Consider the following 18,161-nt stretch of genomic DNA (forward strand, 5'->3'; position numbering starts at 1 on the left):
TTTCTTGAGTATTATTGTAATTTTATTATTTTTGTTTTTTTTTTTTTCTTAAGATTTTATTTACTTATTCATGACAGAGAGACAGAGAGAGAGGAAGAGACATAGGCAGAGGGAGAAACAGGCTCCACGCAAGGAGCCCAACTCAGGACTCGATCCTGGGACTCTGGGATCACACTCTAGGCCAAAGGCAAATGCTCAACTGCTGAGTCACCCAGGCATCCCTATTTTTTCTGATTTATTTACTGATATATTGTGTGATTTATTTTTTTGTATTTTTAAAGCTTTCATTGAAGTATAATATATATGCACGGATCATATTTTTAAAAATATTTTATTTATTTATTCATGAGAAACACAGAGAGAGAGGCAGAGATGCAGGCAGAAGGAGAAGCAAGTTCCACGCAGGGAGCCCAATGTGGGACTCAATCCAGGGACTCCAGGATCACACCCTGGGCCAAAGGCAGGTGCTAAACTACTGAGCCACCCAGGCGTCCCTGCATGGATCATATTATGGATAAATGAATTTTACAAACTGAACACTGAAATTTCAGTGTTTATAATCTCTTTATTTTCCTTTTCTTCTTTTTTCTTTTCTTTTCTTTTTTTTTTTTAGAGAGAGAGAGAGCATGGGGAAGAAGGGCAGAGGGAGTAGAAGAGGGAGAATCTTAAGCAGACTCCACACCTAGAGCAGAGCCCAATGTGGGGCTGGATCTAATGACTCTGAGATCATGGCCTGAGCTGAAATCAAGAGTCAGATGCCTAACTCACTGAGCTACCCCGGTGCCCCAGGAATTCCATTTTAATGCCATGGTCAAACACATAGAATTTAAGTTTGTAAAAACACACTAAAGCAAAGATTTGAATAAGCACAGAGATCCTTAATATAAGGAGTAGGGGACAAGAGAACCCATTTCTCCAAGATGAGATTTGAGGATTTATTATTATTTTTTTGATTTGAGGATTAAATAAAATGTGCAAACCAAATTTCTCTCTGGTGTAATTTGCCTGTATTACCTCATTTTGAGATGAATCTTACTTAGCAAGTTCATGCTGTGCTTGTGGCAGAGACATTTGACACCAAGCACTTACTTCTGATATCTGGAGATCTTATCTGGAGGGGAGAGAGGTGTGAGAAGAGATATAGGTACTTTCTGCCATGTAAGTATTTCATTTGTCAAAAGCCTACGGCCTTTCTGTGCTAACAAGAGAGGGGTCCATTTGAGGGTCCATACCATTTTGGGTTCCCACGTAACTTAAAGGGAAACTTTCATAGTGTCTAGAGCCCTTGACATCCTGCAAAGGGGAGGAGGACGTCCTTTAATTCCTTGTGGCAGGAACCTACTTAGGTGGTACCAACCCTGACTTCCAAGTCCATCTACAAAAGGGGAAATTCATGGTGTATTACAAATCTGGAGCGATTCTATGAGAAGCAGAAGCTTCTCCAAGCTTGTACCATTGTTGATGTCAAACACTGGGCTGATGTTGGTGTCATATCCTCCTGGAACAGTGGCCAGTGGGATGTGCTTCAGCTTTGGCTGCTGCCACTGGAGCCTCTCCTACTGTGGGCTGCTTCACTTCTGGAACCTTCACTAGCCAGGTACAGGCAGCCTGCAGGGAGCTGTGTCTTCTGGTGATTAGTAATCCCGGAGCTGACCAACAGCTTTTCAAGGAGGCATCTTATGTTAACCTGCTGACCATCACTCTGTGTAAACCAGACTCTCCTCTGCACTATATGGGCATTGCCATCCCACACAACCGCGGGAACTCATGCAGCAGGTTGGAGGTGGTGGATGCTGGCCTGGGAAGTTCTGCACGTGTGTGGCACTGTCCATGGGAGGCCACTCCCAGTCTCTCCTGAAAAGAACATGACCAAGGAGGAATTTCCAGGTGAATGGACTGCCCCAGGTCCCAAATTTACTGCTACTCAACCTCAGGTCTCAGATGGTGTGAAGGTGTGCAGGGGTGGGGTCCCTGTGTCTGCCCAGTAGTTCCCTACTGAAAACTGGTGCACTCAGCTGCCAGTCAGAACTGGTCTGCAGCTCCCACTGCTCAGGCCTCTCAATGGCTAGGAACAACCCCCGAGTGTTCCTAAGCTGCTCTTCCATAGACTCTTTTTTGTTTTTTTAAAGATTTTATTTATTTATTTATTTGTTTATTTATTTATTTATTTGAAAGAGAGAGAGTGTGTGTGTGCACAAGTTGGGGGTGGGACAGAGGCAGAGGGAGAGAATCTCAAGCTGACTCTGCACTGAGCTGGGAGCCTCATGTGGGGCTCAATCTCACAACCCTGAGATCATGACCTGAGCCAAAATCAAGAGTCAGATGCCTAACCAACTGAGCCACTCAGGTGTTCCTCTTCCGTAGACATTTAAACAGAAGATGGAAATAAGGTTGATGGAAAATAAAGTCTCTTAAAAAAAGGAAGAAAGCCTGTGAATAATAGGTGGCTTGAGCCTCAGAAAGGCATGCAGCCTGGTGTGGTGGTGAGGGCATGGGTACAGTTAGATGAACTATAGTTCAGATCCCATTTCTGCCACTTACTTGCTCTAGAACTCTCAGCAAGTTACCTAAGCTTCTGGAATATTACCCACATCTGTAAAATGTAAGCTCCAGAAGGTCTGTGTTGTTCACTGTTGTATATCCAGTGTCTGACAAGCCTGGTACTGTGGCACTTGGTGTCAAATCAAATAGGGTATTAAGGGACTATGTTGAGAAAGAAAAGAACAGCCACTGACATTCAGAAGCTGGCCTGTACTCACAGGTAGCCCACATGGTTCTCCTGTTAGACACACAATTTCACAGAATATCCATCTCTGACAAGGTTACTCTGACGCCACACTAAAATGAGACAAAGCAAGGCCACTGCATAATTTTGTATAACCACAGATAAATACAAGGTCACTGCACTACCCACAAAATACCAAATACTCCCTCTCTTGGCTAAAATGAGTAACTGCTGCTTCTTTACTAACTGCAGTTTTAACTTTTGCTTCTCTTCCTATGCATAAGATTTGTTGAGAGATATCCATTCATAGAATTACCCCTACTTTCCGACAGCATCCAATCTAGGGCAGACCTAGATTTTTTTTTTTTAAAGATTCTTTTTTTTTTTTCTTAAAGATTTTTTCTTTCTTTTTTTTTTTTTTAAAGATTTTATTAATGTATTCATGAGAGAGAGAGAGAGAGAGGCAGAGACCTAGGCAGAAGGAGAATCAGGCTCCATGCAGGGAGCCCAATGTGGGACTTGCTCCTGGGACTCTGGGATCATGCCCTGAGCCAAAGGCAGACACTCAACCACTGAGCTACCCAGGCGTCCCAGACCCCTGCTTTCTTAGTCTCTCTCTCAAGTTACCCAAGAAAGCCCAAATTCTATGATAGGTCTTTCTTTCATTTTCTTTCTTTCTTTCTTTCTTTCTTTCTTTCTTTCTTTCTTTCTTTCTTTCTTTCATTTCTTTCTTTCTTTCTTTCTTTCTTTCTTTCTTTCTTTCTTCTTTCTTTCTTTCTTTCTTTCTTTCTCTCTCATTTGTTTATGAAATAGACTGAGTGAGAGCATGAAGGGTGGGGGGCAGGAGGGGAGGGACAGAGGGAAAAGCAGACTTCCCAGCTGAGCAGAGAGCCTGACAGGGGGTTTGATCTGGGGACCCTGGGATCATGACCTGAGGGCAGATGCTTAACTGACTGAGCCACTCAGGGGTCCCAATTTATTTATTTGAGAGAGAGTGAGCACACAAACATTAGTGGGGGGAGGGGCAGTGAGGGAGCTGGGAAAGAACCTCCAGTAGACTTCCCACTGAGCTGGGCTCATCTCAAGACCCTGAGACCATGACCTGAGCCAAAATCAAGAGTCAGATGCCTAACCCACTGAGTCACCCAGGTGCCCCTATGATAGGTTTTACTTAACACCCTCCTATTGAGACACTCCATGATTCCTCACAATATGTTTGCATTCACTTTAATGAATAATAAACACATTCTATTTAACTACAGTCGTGTTCTTAGTGATACTTGGCTTAAAGAAAATGACAATATGAATGGGAAAAGTAGGAAGATAAGCTGTTTTCTCAGAGTTCTATCAAATAGATAATTCATTCACCACCATATATTGAGGGTCTGTTTTGCACCAGGCACTGTGCTAGGTGCAGGGAATGTGGAGAAGAGACTTGGACTGCTCTCCAGCAATTAGACCTGTGGAACATGCAGAGTAGAAAATTTACGATCCAATTTAATGTTGTTGGCACCATTACAGAGGCATATACCTCTATAAAGATGTAGGACCACACACAAAGGAGGAACATCTTTTTCAGACTTACCACCTCTAGAAGTGTAAGATAATAAATTTGTGTTATTTTAAGCCATAAAATTTGTAATTTGTTGCAGCAGCAATAGGAAACTAATATATGGTACTTGAGCTTAATCTTTATGGCAGACTGTCCCAAGCATAAGCAAACGTAGACTAGCTCCTGTAGGACTTTTCAGTGGGTCTGTTTGGCTGCGTGCTTGGGAGCGTGACAGGGTATGTCAGGATTAGATCCTAAAGTGTCTTCCTCCCATGCAGAGAAATTGGAAATACTCTGTAGGTTGTCGGAGGCCACTGAAGGATTAAAAGCAGGACAGTGCGACAAGATCAGATTTGCATTTTAGAAGGATAGATTGGAGTCTAGAAGTAAGAGGAAGGAAGGGGAGATTAGGTACCCTAGGCAAGAGAAACGAGGAGGCCTATTTTGATCACCTTCTCTAACATGACCTTGCTTATTCCTTGAAATTTGGGGTCAGAGGACAGAAAAAATGATTGTGCTCTTTAAATATTTGAGATTCTGTCATGAGAAAGAGTGGTTAGGCATGGTCTGTGCCGTTCTAAGATGAAGGCATAAAGTCATAAAGAAATATTAAATGCATTATCGGGAAGCACATCCTTTTAAATTTTTTATTATTTTATTTTATTTTTTAAAAAGATTTTATTTATTTATCGATGAGAGACACAGAGAGAGAGGCAGAGGGAGAAGCAGGCTTCTGCGGGGAGCCCCTTGTGGGACTCGATCCCAGGGCCCCCATCACCACCTGGGTGGAAGGCGGGCACTCAGCAGCCGCGCCACCCAGGCGGCCTGGGGAGCACGTCCTCATCATCAGTGGGCTAAAAACATACAGACCTCCCATTGAATTGGGACTCCTCTTTATTTCTTGCATCTATTCAACAAATACGCATTTGACTAGGGCGCAGCGGGCATCGGGCAAATGATAGGAACAAAAGAGACAAAGACACCGCCCTTGACGGAGTTTAATTTCTTTGCATGTTGTGTCTTTGCATATTGCGTTTAGAGACAACTTTTATATAATCGCTCAACCAAGAGGCACGCAAGCTCCCCATCAGGATGTCCGAGCAGCGATTTACACACCTGGGCGAGGTTAGCTTGCGGTGACCCCCCCCACCCGCCCCCCGGAAAGCCGGCGCAGGGCGGAGGCAGGCCACGCCCCTCCCGCGCTCGCCCCGCCCCCCCGGGCCGCAGCCCCGCCCCTCGCCGCTCGCCTCCGCCCCCACCCGCCCCCTCAACTTCCAGCTCTCGGCCCACGGGAGTGCGGGCTCTTCTCTCGCGAGATCTTCGCTGCGGGGAGCCGGCCGTGGTGGCCGCGTTGGGGGCCGCGGGGGCTGTCGGTCGCGGCCGCCCCGCCGGGCTGGGTCTGCCTCAGGAGCGCTCGGTAGGTTCCGCGGCCGAGATCCGGCTGCTGGCGCGCGGGGGGCCTGGAGCGAAAGAGCAGGGCGGAGCCCCCGGGCTCGGGCAGGCCTGGGGCCGCGTGCGTGCGGCGCGGGCCGGAGCGGGCGGGAGGCCGCAGCCGCCGGGCGCGGGGCCGGGGTCGCTGAGGGGGCGCGGAGCGGTGCGCGGGCCGCGGCGGCGTCTGGGGAGCGCGCGGTGCCCTGGCCCCTCGGAGCTGCCGCGTGCGACTGGCTCTCGTCGGCAGCTCTGCGACGCGTGGCCGCCGTGTCCACAGACGGGAGGTTTGCGCGGAGGTGAATAGCCCCAAGGACTTAAACCCCACAAGCCGTTCTTTGTCTTTGCATCAAGGTGTGCGGAGACATGGAGTACCTGACGGACGCCGCCGGCCGCACCCCCGGACACATGTGAGTCGTACCCCCCCCCCCCACCCCGGTCCTTTAAATGTAAAAATATTAAAGTGAGTCTTTGAAACTTGCTGCCTGTGAGGAAAGCTTTTTTTTTTTTTTTTTTTCTTGAAGGGAATTCTTAAGCGAAAAGCTTTATTTCCTGAGACAATCGGGATCGTTTTTTAGTTGAAAAGTTTGTTGTGGTAAACACCTGCTGATTTAAGAGCGTTAAAATATTCGCTTTACGTCGTTCTCCGCTGGCACTGTGCCATGTGATAGCTAATTAGCCATGTGGGGCTATTTAAGTGTAAAATTAAAATGAGATAAAATTAAATATAAGCTCTTTAGTCCTAGCGGCCAGGTTTCAGGTGCCCAGTGGCCCCATGGGCCCGGCGGCTACCCTACAGAACGTCATGGATTATAGAACATTTCTGTACCTGCGGGTCTGTACCTGGGTGGCTCAGCGGTTGAGCACCTGCCTTCAGTCCAGGGCCTGATCCTGGAGTCCTGGGATCGAGTCCCGCGTCGGGCTCCCTGCGTGGAGCCTGCTTCTCCCTCTGCCTCTCTCTCTGTGTGTCTCTCATGAACAAATAAAATCTTTTTTTTGATGTACTTTTTAAAAATTTTTATTTATTTATGATAGTCACACAGAGAGAGAGAGAGAGGCAGAGACATAGGCAGAGGGAGAAGCAGGCTCCATGCACCCGGAGCCCGACGTGGGATTCGATCCCGGGTCTCCAGGATCGCGCCCTGGGCCAAAGGCAGGCGCTAAACCGCTGCGCCACCCAGGGATCCCGAACAAATAAAATCTTAAAACATTTCTTTGGGACAACATCAGTGATCGCTAAACATCTTCTGTCTCAGTACACCTAGAGTTATGACACAAGTCCATTATACAGAATCACACTAGCCCTGATACTCTTCTTATTCTTTGACAATTTTTCTACTCTGTTTATTTATTTGTTTTCTAAAAGACTTATTTATTTACTTATTCATGAGAGACACGCAGAGAGAGAGAGAGAGAGAAAGAGAGGCACAGACACAGGCAGAGGGAGAAGCAGGCTCCACGAGAGAGCCCAATGCGGGACTGGATCCCCGGTCTCCAGGATCACGCCCTGGGCTGAAGGCGGCGCTAAACCCCTGAGCCACCCCGGCTGCCCTCTACTCTGTTTGAATGTTTACGTTTTGGCAGTTCTATACTGGCTCCCTAAAGAAAAATGTCTTCGGACGATAATAGATCTGTGATGACTATTCTTAACAGATCTATTAGACTCTCTCTTGACCCTTTGGACAACACCATACTTTGAGGATTTTTGGAATTATAGCCATCCTTGGATTTTTTGCTGCAGTATTCCAAGGTGCTACTTTATCTACAGCATCTTTGAAGATTACTTTGCCAGGTGTTTTTTTGTTTTTGTGTGTGTGTGTGTTTTTTTTTTAAAGATTTTATTTATTTCTTCATGAGAGACACACACAGAGAGGCAGAGACACAGGCAGAGGAAGAAGCAGGCTCCATGCAGGGAGCCCGATGTGGGACTCGATCCCGGGTCTCCAGGATCATGCCCTGGGCTGAAGGCAGCGTTTAAACCGCTGAGCCACCTGGGCTGCCCTGTTTTTGTGTTTTTTAAGCAAAGATATGGCCTCCCCTGAAGGCTTTTGTTTGTTTAACAACCAGTGCATTTATGAAACCTAATTTGAAAAATTTATGCTCTGTTTATTTAAGCTTGTGCTGTGAGTGTGGTGTCCCAATCAGTCCAAATCCTGCCAATATTTGTGTGGCCTGTTTGCGAAGTAAAGTAGACATCAGCCAAGGAATTCCGAAACAGGTCTCTATATCTTTCTGCAAGCAATGTCAAAGGTATGATGCGGTACTATTTTATGTTACGTAAAGTTGAGTTTTATATCTATATATGCTGATGTGACATAGAGGTACATAGACTAAAAGCACACATAATTGAGATTTAACTTTTATTTATGTTGGTGTTGCCAGACATTTTAGGATTTGCAATTTTGTAGTGTACTTCTCTAGTTTGAACCCTGATAATCTGGTAAAGTTAGTGTAAATGTATTTGAATCTACTTTCTTTTAGTCTTATAAGGGTTTAATAGGTTTGGTATATACAGTTAATAGATATTGAGTTGGGTTTTTAAGGGTAAGTGAAAGCAGATTACTAAGAATATAATATTGTTATTATCATGAGGGTTTTTTTTTTTTTCATTTTAGTCACCAGAAGCTCTGTATGATAAACAGCCTCTTATGTTTTAATGTTTTAAATAATTTAGCAAGGTGTTTTAAAAATCTTGGTAAAATTCCAATGTAACTAAATGATTATAGTTAGCTGTTGAGTAACACAACCTGCCTAGTGACAGTGACCATATAAAGCTAATTGCCTGTGATTTCCCAGATGGATTAGGACTCTAGTGGTTCTTAATTTTTTTTGAGGGGTAGGGGGAATGGTTCATGAATCCTTTTGGGAATTTGAAACTACCTTTTCAGAAAACATACTTAAAACGTACGTATATACAAGCACATGAAATTTTTCTGTACTGTTTCAGGGAATTTATAGTTTGCAAGTTTGTGGCAAGTATGATACTTGATCAATTACAGCTACTTGCTGTACTTTAAAGCATGGTGGAGTAGAAATAAAAAGCACTGGACAAAGAATCAGGAGACTTAGTTTGTGTTGGATTTCTCACAAACTAACTTTTTGAAACTCTGTCAGTTAACCTTTCTAAGCCTTAATTTAATTTCCCCATCAGAATGAAAGCACTTTATTAGAAGGCAGATAAAACCCTTTCTGACTCCAAAAGCATCCTTATAATAAAAGGACCTGTATAAGGTTTTTGAATTAACCTTTAAAAGTGAGAATCCGGTCCCTGGCTGGCTCAGTAGGTAGAACTTGCAACTCTGGATCTTGGGGTTGTGGGTTTGAGCCCCATGTTGGGTGTAAAGATTACATAAAAATAAATTCATAAATAAAAGTGAAAGAACATTCACTTAACTAGTATAGCAAAAACAAGCACTCGTATAGTGTATTTAGAAGTATTATGTATTTAACAAATGTTTGTTGAGCACTTCCTATGCTTGGCACTATCCTGAGTCTTGAGCAGGCTGGATTAAAAATCTTAAAAGCATTTGTCCAGGGATTGAAAATTTAATTTAATTAGGTTTTATGTAAGATTTAAAAACAAGTTTTACAATTTAAAATTTGGGAAGAGACTTGGAATAGATGAACAGTCTGAACTACTGTTGATATTTGGTATGAGGTACTAATATACCTTTTTTGTGTGTGAGACATCAATTCTCAAACATTTTAGATGTTTACTATAAACCATTTTAATGCCATTTTAAGATGATTTCTTACCTTTCAGAGTATAGCTTCAAGGAACTCTTAAGCATTTTGTCAGACCTCACTGGAATTCTTTGCTGGTGTTTGAAGTAATAAGTCCTTTGTAATACATCATTTCAGATTGGCTTTCTCAAATATACCTAGGATTTCACTTTTTAATTAAGCCAATTGAAAGTTTTTTTGGAACTATTAAATATACTTGGGTTAAATGCTGCATGTCAGTCTTGGGAATTACTATATCTGATTAATCATCATTGTTATATCCACAGATTCACAGTGAAATTTTTGTTTTTCCTGGGAGATGGTGGTTTTCAGTATATTTTTTTTCTTAGGTATTTCCAGCCGCCTGGAACTTGGGTACCGTGTGCATTAGAATCCAGGGAACTTCTTGCTTTGTGTTTGAAAAGAATCAAAGCCCCTCTTAGTAAGGTAGGTCAGTCAGTTTTAAAATAAGTTTTTTGTGGATATGTGTTTTTGTTTTTATATTTTAATCTCTTGTTAGAAAATCCTATATGAGTAGGTTTTCCAAAAGTAAATGTTAACATTGGTAAGTATGCTACTACAAACTGCTCATTTTTAAAGTTATGTATATTATTTTTTTATGGAAATGAAAATCTTTTTTGCTTTAAAAGATTTAATGTAGAATAACTTTTTTCATTGTTTATAGAGTCTCATGCAATAATTTTTTTCTGAAAATATTTATATAAAACCATCACTAAACATAATTTAGAAGATGATAATATTAGGGCTATGATATTCAGTTTCTTTTTATTTTCAGTATTGCTCTAGAAAGAAAATACTTGTGCCTGTTGCTTAAAGTCAGTGCATCAGGGTCTCCAAAAAACAAATAGAATTTTATCCTGTTTTACCTCTCTGCATAACACTTTCAGTTTTCTTTATGTTAAAATTTATGACTGACTCATTTCCACCATGTATTTTTTTTTTTTTTAAGATTTTATTTATTTATTCATGAGAGACAGAAAGAGAGAGAGAGAGGCAGAGACATAGGCAGAGGGAGAAGCAGGCTCCATGCAGGGAGCCTGACACGGGACTCGATCCCAGGTCTCCAGGATCATACCCTGGGCTGAAGGCGGCGCTAAACCAATGAGCCACCGGGGCTGCCCCCACCATGTATGTTTTTAATTGAAATGGACTCTTGGTTTGAAAGTCTTCAGATTCTCTTTTAAGCTCTGATAAAATTTCATGTAACAGTTCTTTGAAATTTTTTCCTTTATTATTTTTTTTTCTCCCTGGAATTTCTGTTAGTCAAATGTTGGCCCTTCTGGCTGAAAACTTTGTCTTTTGCCCCTTATATTGTTTTTAATCTTTCAGTCTTTTTTTCTGTGTTCTTGGTGATTTACTTTGTCTTCTGGTCTCTATATTGGTTGTTTTTTTGTTCCAGCAGTGACATTTTTATGTTCCAGAGTCTTTACTACAGTCTTTTTTTTTTTTTAAGATTTTATTTATTTATTCATGAGAGGCCCGGAGAGGCAGAGACACAGGCAGAGGGAGAAGCAGGCTCCTTGCAAGGAACCCAATGTGGGACTCTATCCTGGATGCCAGGATCACGCCCTGAGCCGGAAGCAGATACCCAACCACTGAGCCACTCAGGCGTCCTGCTTTGTCATAGTCTTAATGTTTTTGATGCATTCATTTTCTTTTTTCTTTTTTTCTTTTTTTTTTTTATTTGAGTGTAGTTGACACAGTGTTAAATTAGTTTCAGGCATACAATGTAGTGATTTGACATCTTATGCTGTGCATACAAGTATAGCTACCATCTGTTACCATACAACACTATTACATGACTGTATTATCTGTGCTTACCTTTCATCCCTGTGACTTACTCATTCCAAAACTGGAAGCTATATTTCCCACTCCATTTACCCATTTTGCCTATCTCCACAGTCTACTTCCCTCTGGTAATCATCAGTTTGTTTTCTGTATTTATAAGTCTTACTCTGCTTTTTGTTCATTCATTTGTTTTTTAGAGTCCACATATGAGTGATATCATATGATATTTGTCTTTCTCAGTCTGATTTATTTCACTTAGCTTAATATCCTCTAGATCCATTCATGTTGTTGCAGATGGCAAGGTCTCATCCTTTTTATGGCTGTGTAATATTCCATTCTCTGTATACCACATCTTTATCCATTCATCTATTGATGAACATTTAAATTACTTCCGTATCTTGGTTGTGGTAAATCATGCTGCAGTGAACATAGGAGTGCATATATCTTTTCGAGTTAGGGTTTTGTTTTCTTGTGGGTAAGTATCTAGTAGTGGCATTTTTGGATCATACGGTATATCTAACTTTTTGAAGAACCTCCATACTGTTTTCCATAGTGGCTGTACCACTTTACAATAGCAATGCATTCTGTTGAATTTTTGAATTTTTCTGAAGGTATGATAATAGGTTTTTAAAAATTTCCTTCTGTTTCCTACTTTGTCTCTGGAGTCAGTTTTTTTGTGTAATTGGTCTCATTTTCATACTTATGGCTTTCAGGCTTTTGTCAAATGTCTGGTGAGCCTTAATAGTTCATTAGTTCATTCAGCAGTGTTATATTAAGTGTCAGCTCTGTGCCAGTCTGCTTTTGGTGTTGGGGATATAGTAGTGAATGACAGAGTCAAAAATGTCTGTCTAGGTAACTGTTATTCTAGTTGGAGGAGTAGCCACTGAAATGTCTAAATTCTGTAGAAGAATAAACCAGGAAGGGGATAAGAACTGCATAGGGAAGAGTTTGATTTAAAATAGAGGGGAAATAAACAAACAAACAAATAAATAAATAAGAGGGGTTAGCATTATATGTCAGGTATACTCAAATAAGTGAAATAGAGTGGTTAGGTAAGGCCTCACTGATAAGGTGACATTTGAGTAAACATTAAAGGCAGTATGGGAAGGAACTGTGCAGAAATCTGGAGGAGAGAATTATGGGTAGAGAAAACAAGTGTTAGGCTAGAGGCAGGAGCATAGCTGTGAGGTTAGCCTGGAGTGGGGAGGGAAAAAGTAGTGGGGGTTGAAAACAGCAATTGTGGAAAGTCACAGAGGTTGGGTTTTTACTCCAAGTGTAATGGGTATAGAGGGTATAGGGTAGAGTAGTAAAATGATGAAAGATTTATGATTTATCAAGAACCCTTGCAGCTATGTTTAGAGTACGTATGAGGGAAATGGGGGTGAGGGTAGAAGTGGGGACCTTTAGGAAGTGATTGTAGTAATCATGAGAAATGATGCTATTTGGATCAGTAGTGGATGTGGTGAGAAGTGGACAGTCTGGATCTACGTTGAAGGTAGTCAGTAGTATTTACCGATGAATCTGAATGTATGTATATGACAGATGAGTAGAAGGATTATTTGATTTCATGTTCTTGACTTGATCAACCAGAAGGAGGGAGTTGCTGTTAGTAAGGTAGGGAAGACTTCAAGAGGAAGCAGGTCAGTGTGAGAGAGATTAGAGCTATCTCATAGTGGTACTTAGATGTCCATTAAACATAGAAGTAGACATTGTAGGCAGCTTCTAAATAAACATTGATCCAGACTGGAGATGATGAATTTGGAATATAGATGGTTTTTAAAGCTGTGAAATTGAATGAAATTTCCAAGACAGTTTAGATAGAGAAGGGAAGAAATTTGAGGACTAAATCCTGGGGTCTTTTACTCTTAAAAGCTTGAGAAGATGGTAAACCAAAGGAGACTTAAAAAGGAGTTGCTAGTGAGGTAGATGAAAAATTAGATGAGTGTAGTGTCTTGGAATGTAAAGGAAGTATTTTACAAAGGAAGTGACTGGCTATGTAATTTGCAGCTAATGGGTCAAATTCTGTAGATGTAGCAATGTGAAAATCGTTAATGACTTTGATGAGCAATTTCTGTTTAGTGGTGGAAATAAAGACCTAATTTGAATGAAAATGAGAGAATAGGAGAACAGGAATTGGAGATAACAAGTATAGATAATTTTTTTGAGTAAAGGGAAAGAAATAGGATAGTGGGTAGAGGGGGAAAAAAGGGAAGGGACCCATTTCTCAAGGTATGAGGTTAAGGGCGCCTGGGTGGCTCAGTTGGTTAAGTGTCTGCCTTCTGCTCAGGTCAGGATCCCAGGGTCCTGGGTGAAGCTCTGCATTGGGTTCCCTCCTCTGCCTCTGCCACTCCTCTGCTTGTGCTCTCACTCTTTTTCTGTCAAATAAATAAATAAAACATTTTTAAAAAGGATATGAGATGTTAGAGTATATTTATAAGCTATCTGGGAGTTGAGTACAGAGGGAAAAATCTGTGAAACTGCACAGAGACAGAATACTTGACTGTGAGATGACCTTGAGGAGTGGAAAAGAGAAGATAGAGCATACTAGTGGAAGAATATCAACAAGTATTTGGTACTTACTCTCTCCCAGGCACCATTTTGGGACCCTGGAGTATTTTGTGGAACAAAATAAAGGTCTTTGCTCTCTAATGGGGCATTCTTAAGTTTGGTCTTAATAGGAGCTAGGACAGGTTGTCTGTAGTAATAGAGAAATGTTTGTAAGTAGGAGCTTCTGGGAAATCTTCTTATTACTTTTTCTAATTGAGAAACAAAAGCCTGGGGAGGAGTTATGAAGGAAAAACTGTTAGATACTTGAGGAGAGAAGGGAAGGTATGAAACACACCTCCAGAGTGGGAGAGAGAATGTACTAGAATGATGTATGATTGTTGCAAAGGTTACTGTTAGAAATTTAAAGACTAGCATTTCTTTAGCCTCATCAGCTGCACAGGTAGGGCATAGAATAGGTAGGGCACTGGATTTAACAAAGTGATTTAGTAATGACAAGGTGAAATGAGAGTGGGACCAAGGGAATTGAGTGTATGCATGAGAATGATTTTGATGATCTTGACATTTAAGCTAGCATATGATGGAAGTGAGTAGAAAAAGGAGGTAGGAGGGATAGTGAAAAGTGGTAGGATGAATAGATTGTAGGTTGCAGTAGGTTGAAGAATTTTTGGTGCTCAGGAACTAGAAAAGTGAGCTGGAAGGTTAAGAGGTGGGGGTCAAGAAGTGGGATATTTGGAGTTGAGATTTTGGAGGGATTTCAGTTATTGATAAAACTTATTGGTAAAAGATATGAGTAGCTAAGATAGAAGGAGGACAAGATCTTGGGGAAAGAGGACTCAAAGAATGGAGATGCTAGGGTTTTGTGGGGATTATCTATGAGGATATTGAAATCACCAAGTATTAATATTGTTGGAAAGAGCAACAGTGAGCCAGGAGCCTAAATAAAGTCTTTGAGAAATGAGAACATGTGACCTTGCAAGAGTTAACAGATGTTTATAACAAAGAAGGGGTAGCATAGCCTTCAGATTCAAGACTGGGTGTATTTAAGGAGGAGGCAGGGAGAATGGTTTGGAATTAGTAGTTAAGAGCAAAGAGGACACCTCTGGCTCTTGGTCCAGTGATAGGAATGAGAAAAAAAATCATTCATTAGTTTAATTATCTGCAGGGGAACAATATATATAATCAGGAGATTAGAAGACGAAGTGGGGATCCCTGGGTAGCGTAGTGGTTAAGCATCTGCCTTTGGTTTAGGTCATGGTCCTGGGGTCCGGGATTGAGTCCTACATCAGGCTCCCCATGGGGAGCCTGCTTCTCCCTGCTTGTGTCTCTGCCTCTCTGTGTATCTCTCATGAATAAATAAAGTCTAGGGATCCCTGGGTGGCACAGCGGTTTGGCGCCTGCCTTTGGCCCAGGGCGCGATCCTGGAGACCCGGGATCGAATCCCACGTCGGGCTCCCGGTGCATGGAGCCTGCTTCTCCCTCTGCCTATGTCTCTGCCTCTCTCTCTCTCTGTGTGACTATCATAAATAAATAAAAATTAAAAAAATAAAATAAAATAAAGTCTAAAAAAAAGAGAAAGTGAAGGGAATGTTCAGCAAATAGACTGAGGATTTAGGAGGTTTTGTTGTTAGTGAATGTTGCATTCCAGAGGGCACAGTAAAAGGGTTTCAGAATTTTGGGAGAGGTGTTAGATGGGACAGAATGGGAAGTATGTGGAACCATATAGAGATTAGAGTGTGGGGGATTAGAGGTAACAAGTGTCTGGGACTGTTAAAAAGAATAAAGGGTCCAATAAAGTTGATCAGTTCTGATTGTCTGAGGCTGTGTTGGTCAGTGTTGAAGTTAATTGTCAAGGGTCTTCTCTCCATTTCTGTAGATGAGGTTGGAAGCTGAGAGAAGGGCAGTATTAGAGCCCTTGGGCCTTGACCCTTGTGGGTGGATAGAGGCTGAAGGAGTAAGAAACTACTGTCACTCTGTGTACCTGGTGTGGCTTTAGTGGAACCAGTCACATTAAAAGGGTTTTACTCTATAGAGAGTGCTGCGTCTATAACAGCTAGTCTAGTTCTCACCAGACAGGAGCTGATAAAAAATTATCATCTGCCCACTGATGTCTCCAAAATCTGTTATCTACAACAGTTCAAGTTTCTCCATAGAATTCCAAACTGACTACATTAACATCCACTGAACAACTTCATTTTAGGGATCTCATAGATAAATCCTCTTAAACTCAAATATCTGAAACCAAATGTAACATCTTTTCTCCTCATCAAATCTGTTCTCTATTTGTTTCAGAAAAATAGTTATTACCTATATGCCCAAGATGGATATTTGAGTGTCATTCTAAAATCTGTTCTTTTCCTCCTTCCCGTATCCAGTTGTCATATAGTCTTGTAAATCTTCTTTCCTAAATAACTCTTGGGTCTTTCTACTTTTTTTACTTCCAGCACCTTTCAGTTCAACTCACCTGCAACTCCTGCCCAAATTAATGAAATAACCTCCATTTTTGTTCCTCTTCCCTCTTCCTCAAAACACCCATTTTAGCTATATTGAGCTACATTGAGGTCCTCACGTATAGCACACTTTTTGACCTCTGCTGATATATCAGTGAGTTACCATTGTGGATTCAGTGTTCAGCATTAGACCCCCTCTGATAAGCCTTTTTTTAAAAGCCAAATACTTAATATAGATAGAATAATCCAAGTAGAAACTTTTGTTTATGAGATTTCTAGTAGATGATTAAACACCAGATCTTTGCTTTCTTCTAAAAAGTATAATTTCCATTAAAAAAAAAAAAGTATTTTTTTTAGGGAAAAGGATTTCTTCCTACGCAGACACTTATATTTTTGCTTGAATTATACCAGTTGCATTAATGTAGTCCTTAGATGGTCCTTTTATTGCTCTTTTTGTTGCCATACTTCTGATGATAAATTTTTTTTTTTGACTGCTGTTGTAGAGTAATGATGCTAACCACAGATTCCTTAAACATCTTCTGAACTCTGCTAATGAGTTGTTTTTTCATCTTTTTTCTCAAGTGGGAACTTAAGTTTCTTTTTGGTTGTGTTCTTTTGAAGGTACGGCTTGTAGATGCAGGTTTCGTCTGGACTGAGCCCCACTCTAAGAGACTTAAAGTTAAACTGACAATTCAGAAAGAGGTAAGCTGTATACAGTTTTCTCAGCATGTCTGAAGTGTAGGTAGTGAAAATGAGGGGATATTGGTAAGTTATCTTAGGGCTTGAATAGCTTAGGAGGAGAGATTACACTCTTAATTTTAACCTGAGGTGTTTTTTTTTGTTTGTATTTTTTGGTCATTTGCCAGATGATCCAAAGCAGCCATTGCTCATGATTAGTGGGTAAGGTAATCTTTTTCAGAGTTATTTTTATTAGGAAAAAAGATGGAAGTAAAAGCATGAGCTAAGGCAGTGTTTCTCAAACTTGGTCGATCATCATAATAATTCACAGTAACTGAATCGAACTGGATCCATCTGGACGTGACACCTAGGAATCTGTTAAAAAGCTGCCTAGATGGTTTCTGATGATTGGCTATGTTTGGGAACAATTAAGGAATGTCTTCTGTTTTTAGAATTTTCTTTGTCTTGTATTTTTATATATACATACACACATATAGATATACAAATTCTTCAAAGACTATTCTTCACAACCACTTTAACTAGAGGTAAATATGAAATGTTAATTTTATCCTACAATCAAACTTGTTTTTTTCTTGAAATAGGATTAACTTATTCTTATGACCTTTAATTTAATTGATTTATTGTTGATGTCCTCAAAACATTCATGGAAAAAGACTTTAAGTTAAATATTAACTTTAAATATTAAATATTTATTAAAACAAAGAAGAAAGGAATGTGATTTTTTTTTTTCCTTTTCCCCCATATCAGGTGATGAATGGTGCTATCCTTCAGCAGGTGTTTGTGGTAGATTATATTGTTCAGCCTCAGATGTGTGGAGATTGCCACAGAGTAGAAGCTAAGGATTTCTGGAAGGCTGTGGTTCAAGTAAGGCAAAAGGTATTGAGAGAAGGATGATAAGTGAATCCTTCATCTTGTATTTCATCTTTGTCAATTATAAACAGTTAGTAAAACCTCCTCCTTTCCCTTTTCACATCCTTGAGGAACCAGGGATAGTCCAGGTTTCTGCAACATTTACTTTTAAAAATAGATCACTATCATATTTTAGATAATCTTTAAAGATTGTTTTTGTTTTAAAAATCAATGTGCTATAGCAATAGATGGCCTTTTCTTCTTTTTTACATTTTATCTATTAATCTAATAATGTATTTATGTTTAGACTTTGCACAAAAAAACTTTCTACTATCTGGAACAGTTGATTTTGAAATATGGAATGCATCAGAATACACTTCGTATCAAAGAGATTCATGGTGAGTTAAAATTTGAAAGCATT

At 40.7% G+C, this 18,161-nt stretch overlaps 1 protein-coding gene across 1 annotated transcript in view; it reads left to right on the plus strand.

The window, feature by feature from the left end:
• The first annotated feature begins 5,551 nt into the window (after nt 1-5,551).
• The window catches only part of NMD3 (NMD3 ribosome export adaptor), a 32,308-nt gene continuing 19,698 nt past the window's right edge, over nt 5,552-18,161 (plus strand). Inside the window, exons 1-7 of the mRNA XM_038583787.1 lie at nt 5,552-5,694; nt 6,060-6,115; nt 7,821-7,955; nt 9,779-9,875; nt 16,814-16,894; nt 17,639-17,767; nt 18,048-18,138. Of these exons, the coding sequence (XP_038439715.1) occupies nt 6,072-6,115; nt 7,821-7,955; nt 9,779-9,875; nt 16,814-16,894; nt 17,639-17,767; nt 18,048-18,138 (577 nt within the window). The 5' untranslated portion in view covers nt 5,552-5,694; nt 6,060-6,071. The remainder of the gene's footprint in view (nt 5,695-6,059; nt 6,116-7,820; nt 7,956-9,778; nt 9,876-16,813; nt 16,895-17,638; nt 17,768-18,047; nt 18,139-18,161) is intronic.

The sequence above is a fragment of the Canis lupus genome, chromosome 34 (assembly GCF_011100685.1).
Source record: "Canis lupus familiaris isolate Mischka breed German Shepherd chromosome 34, alternate assembly UU_Cfam_GSD_1.0, whole genome shotgun sequence".
NCBI lineage: Eukaryota > Metazoa > Chordata > Mammalia > Carnivora > Canidae > Canis > Canis lupus.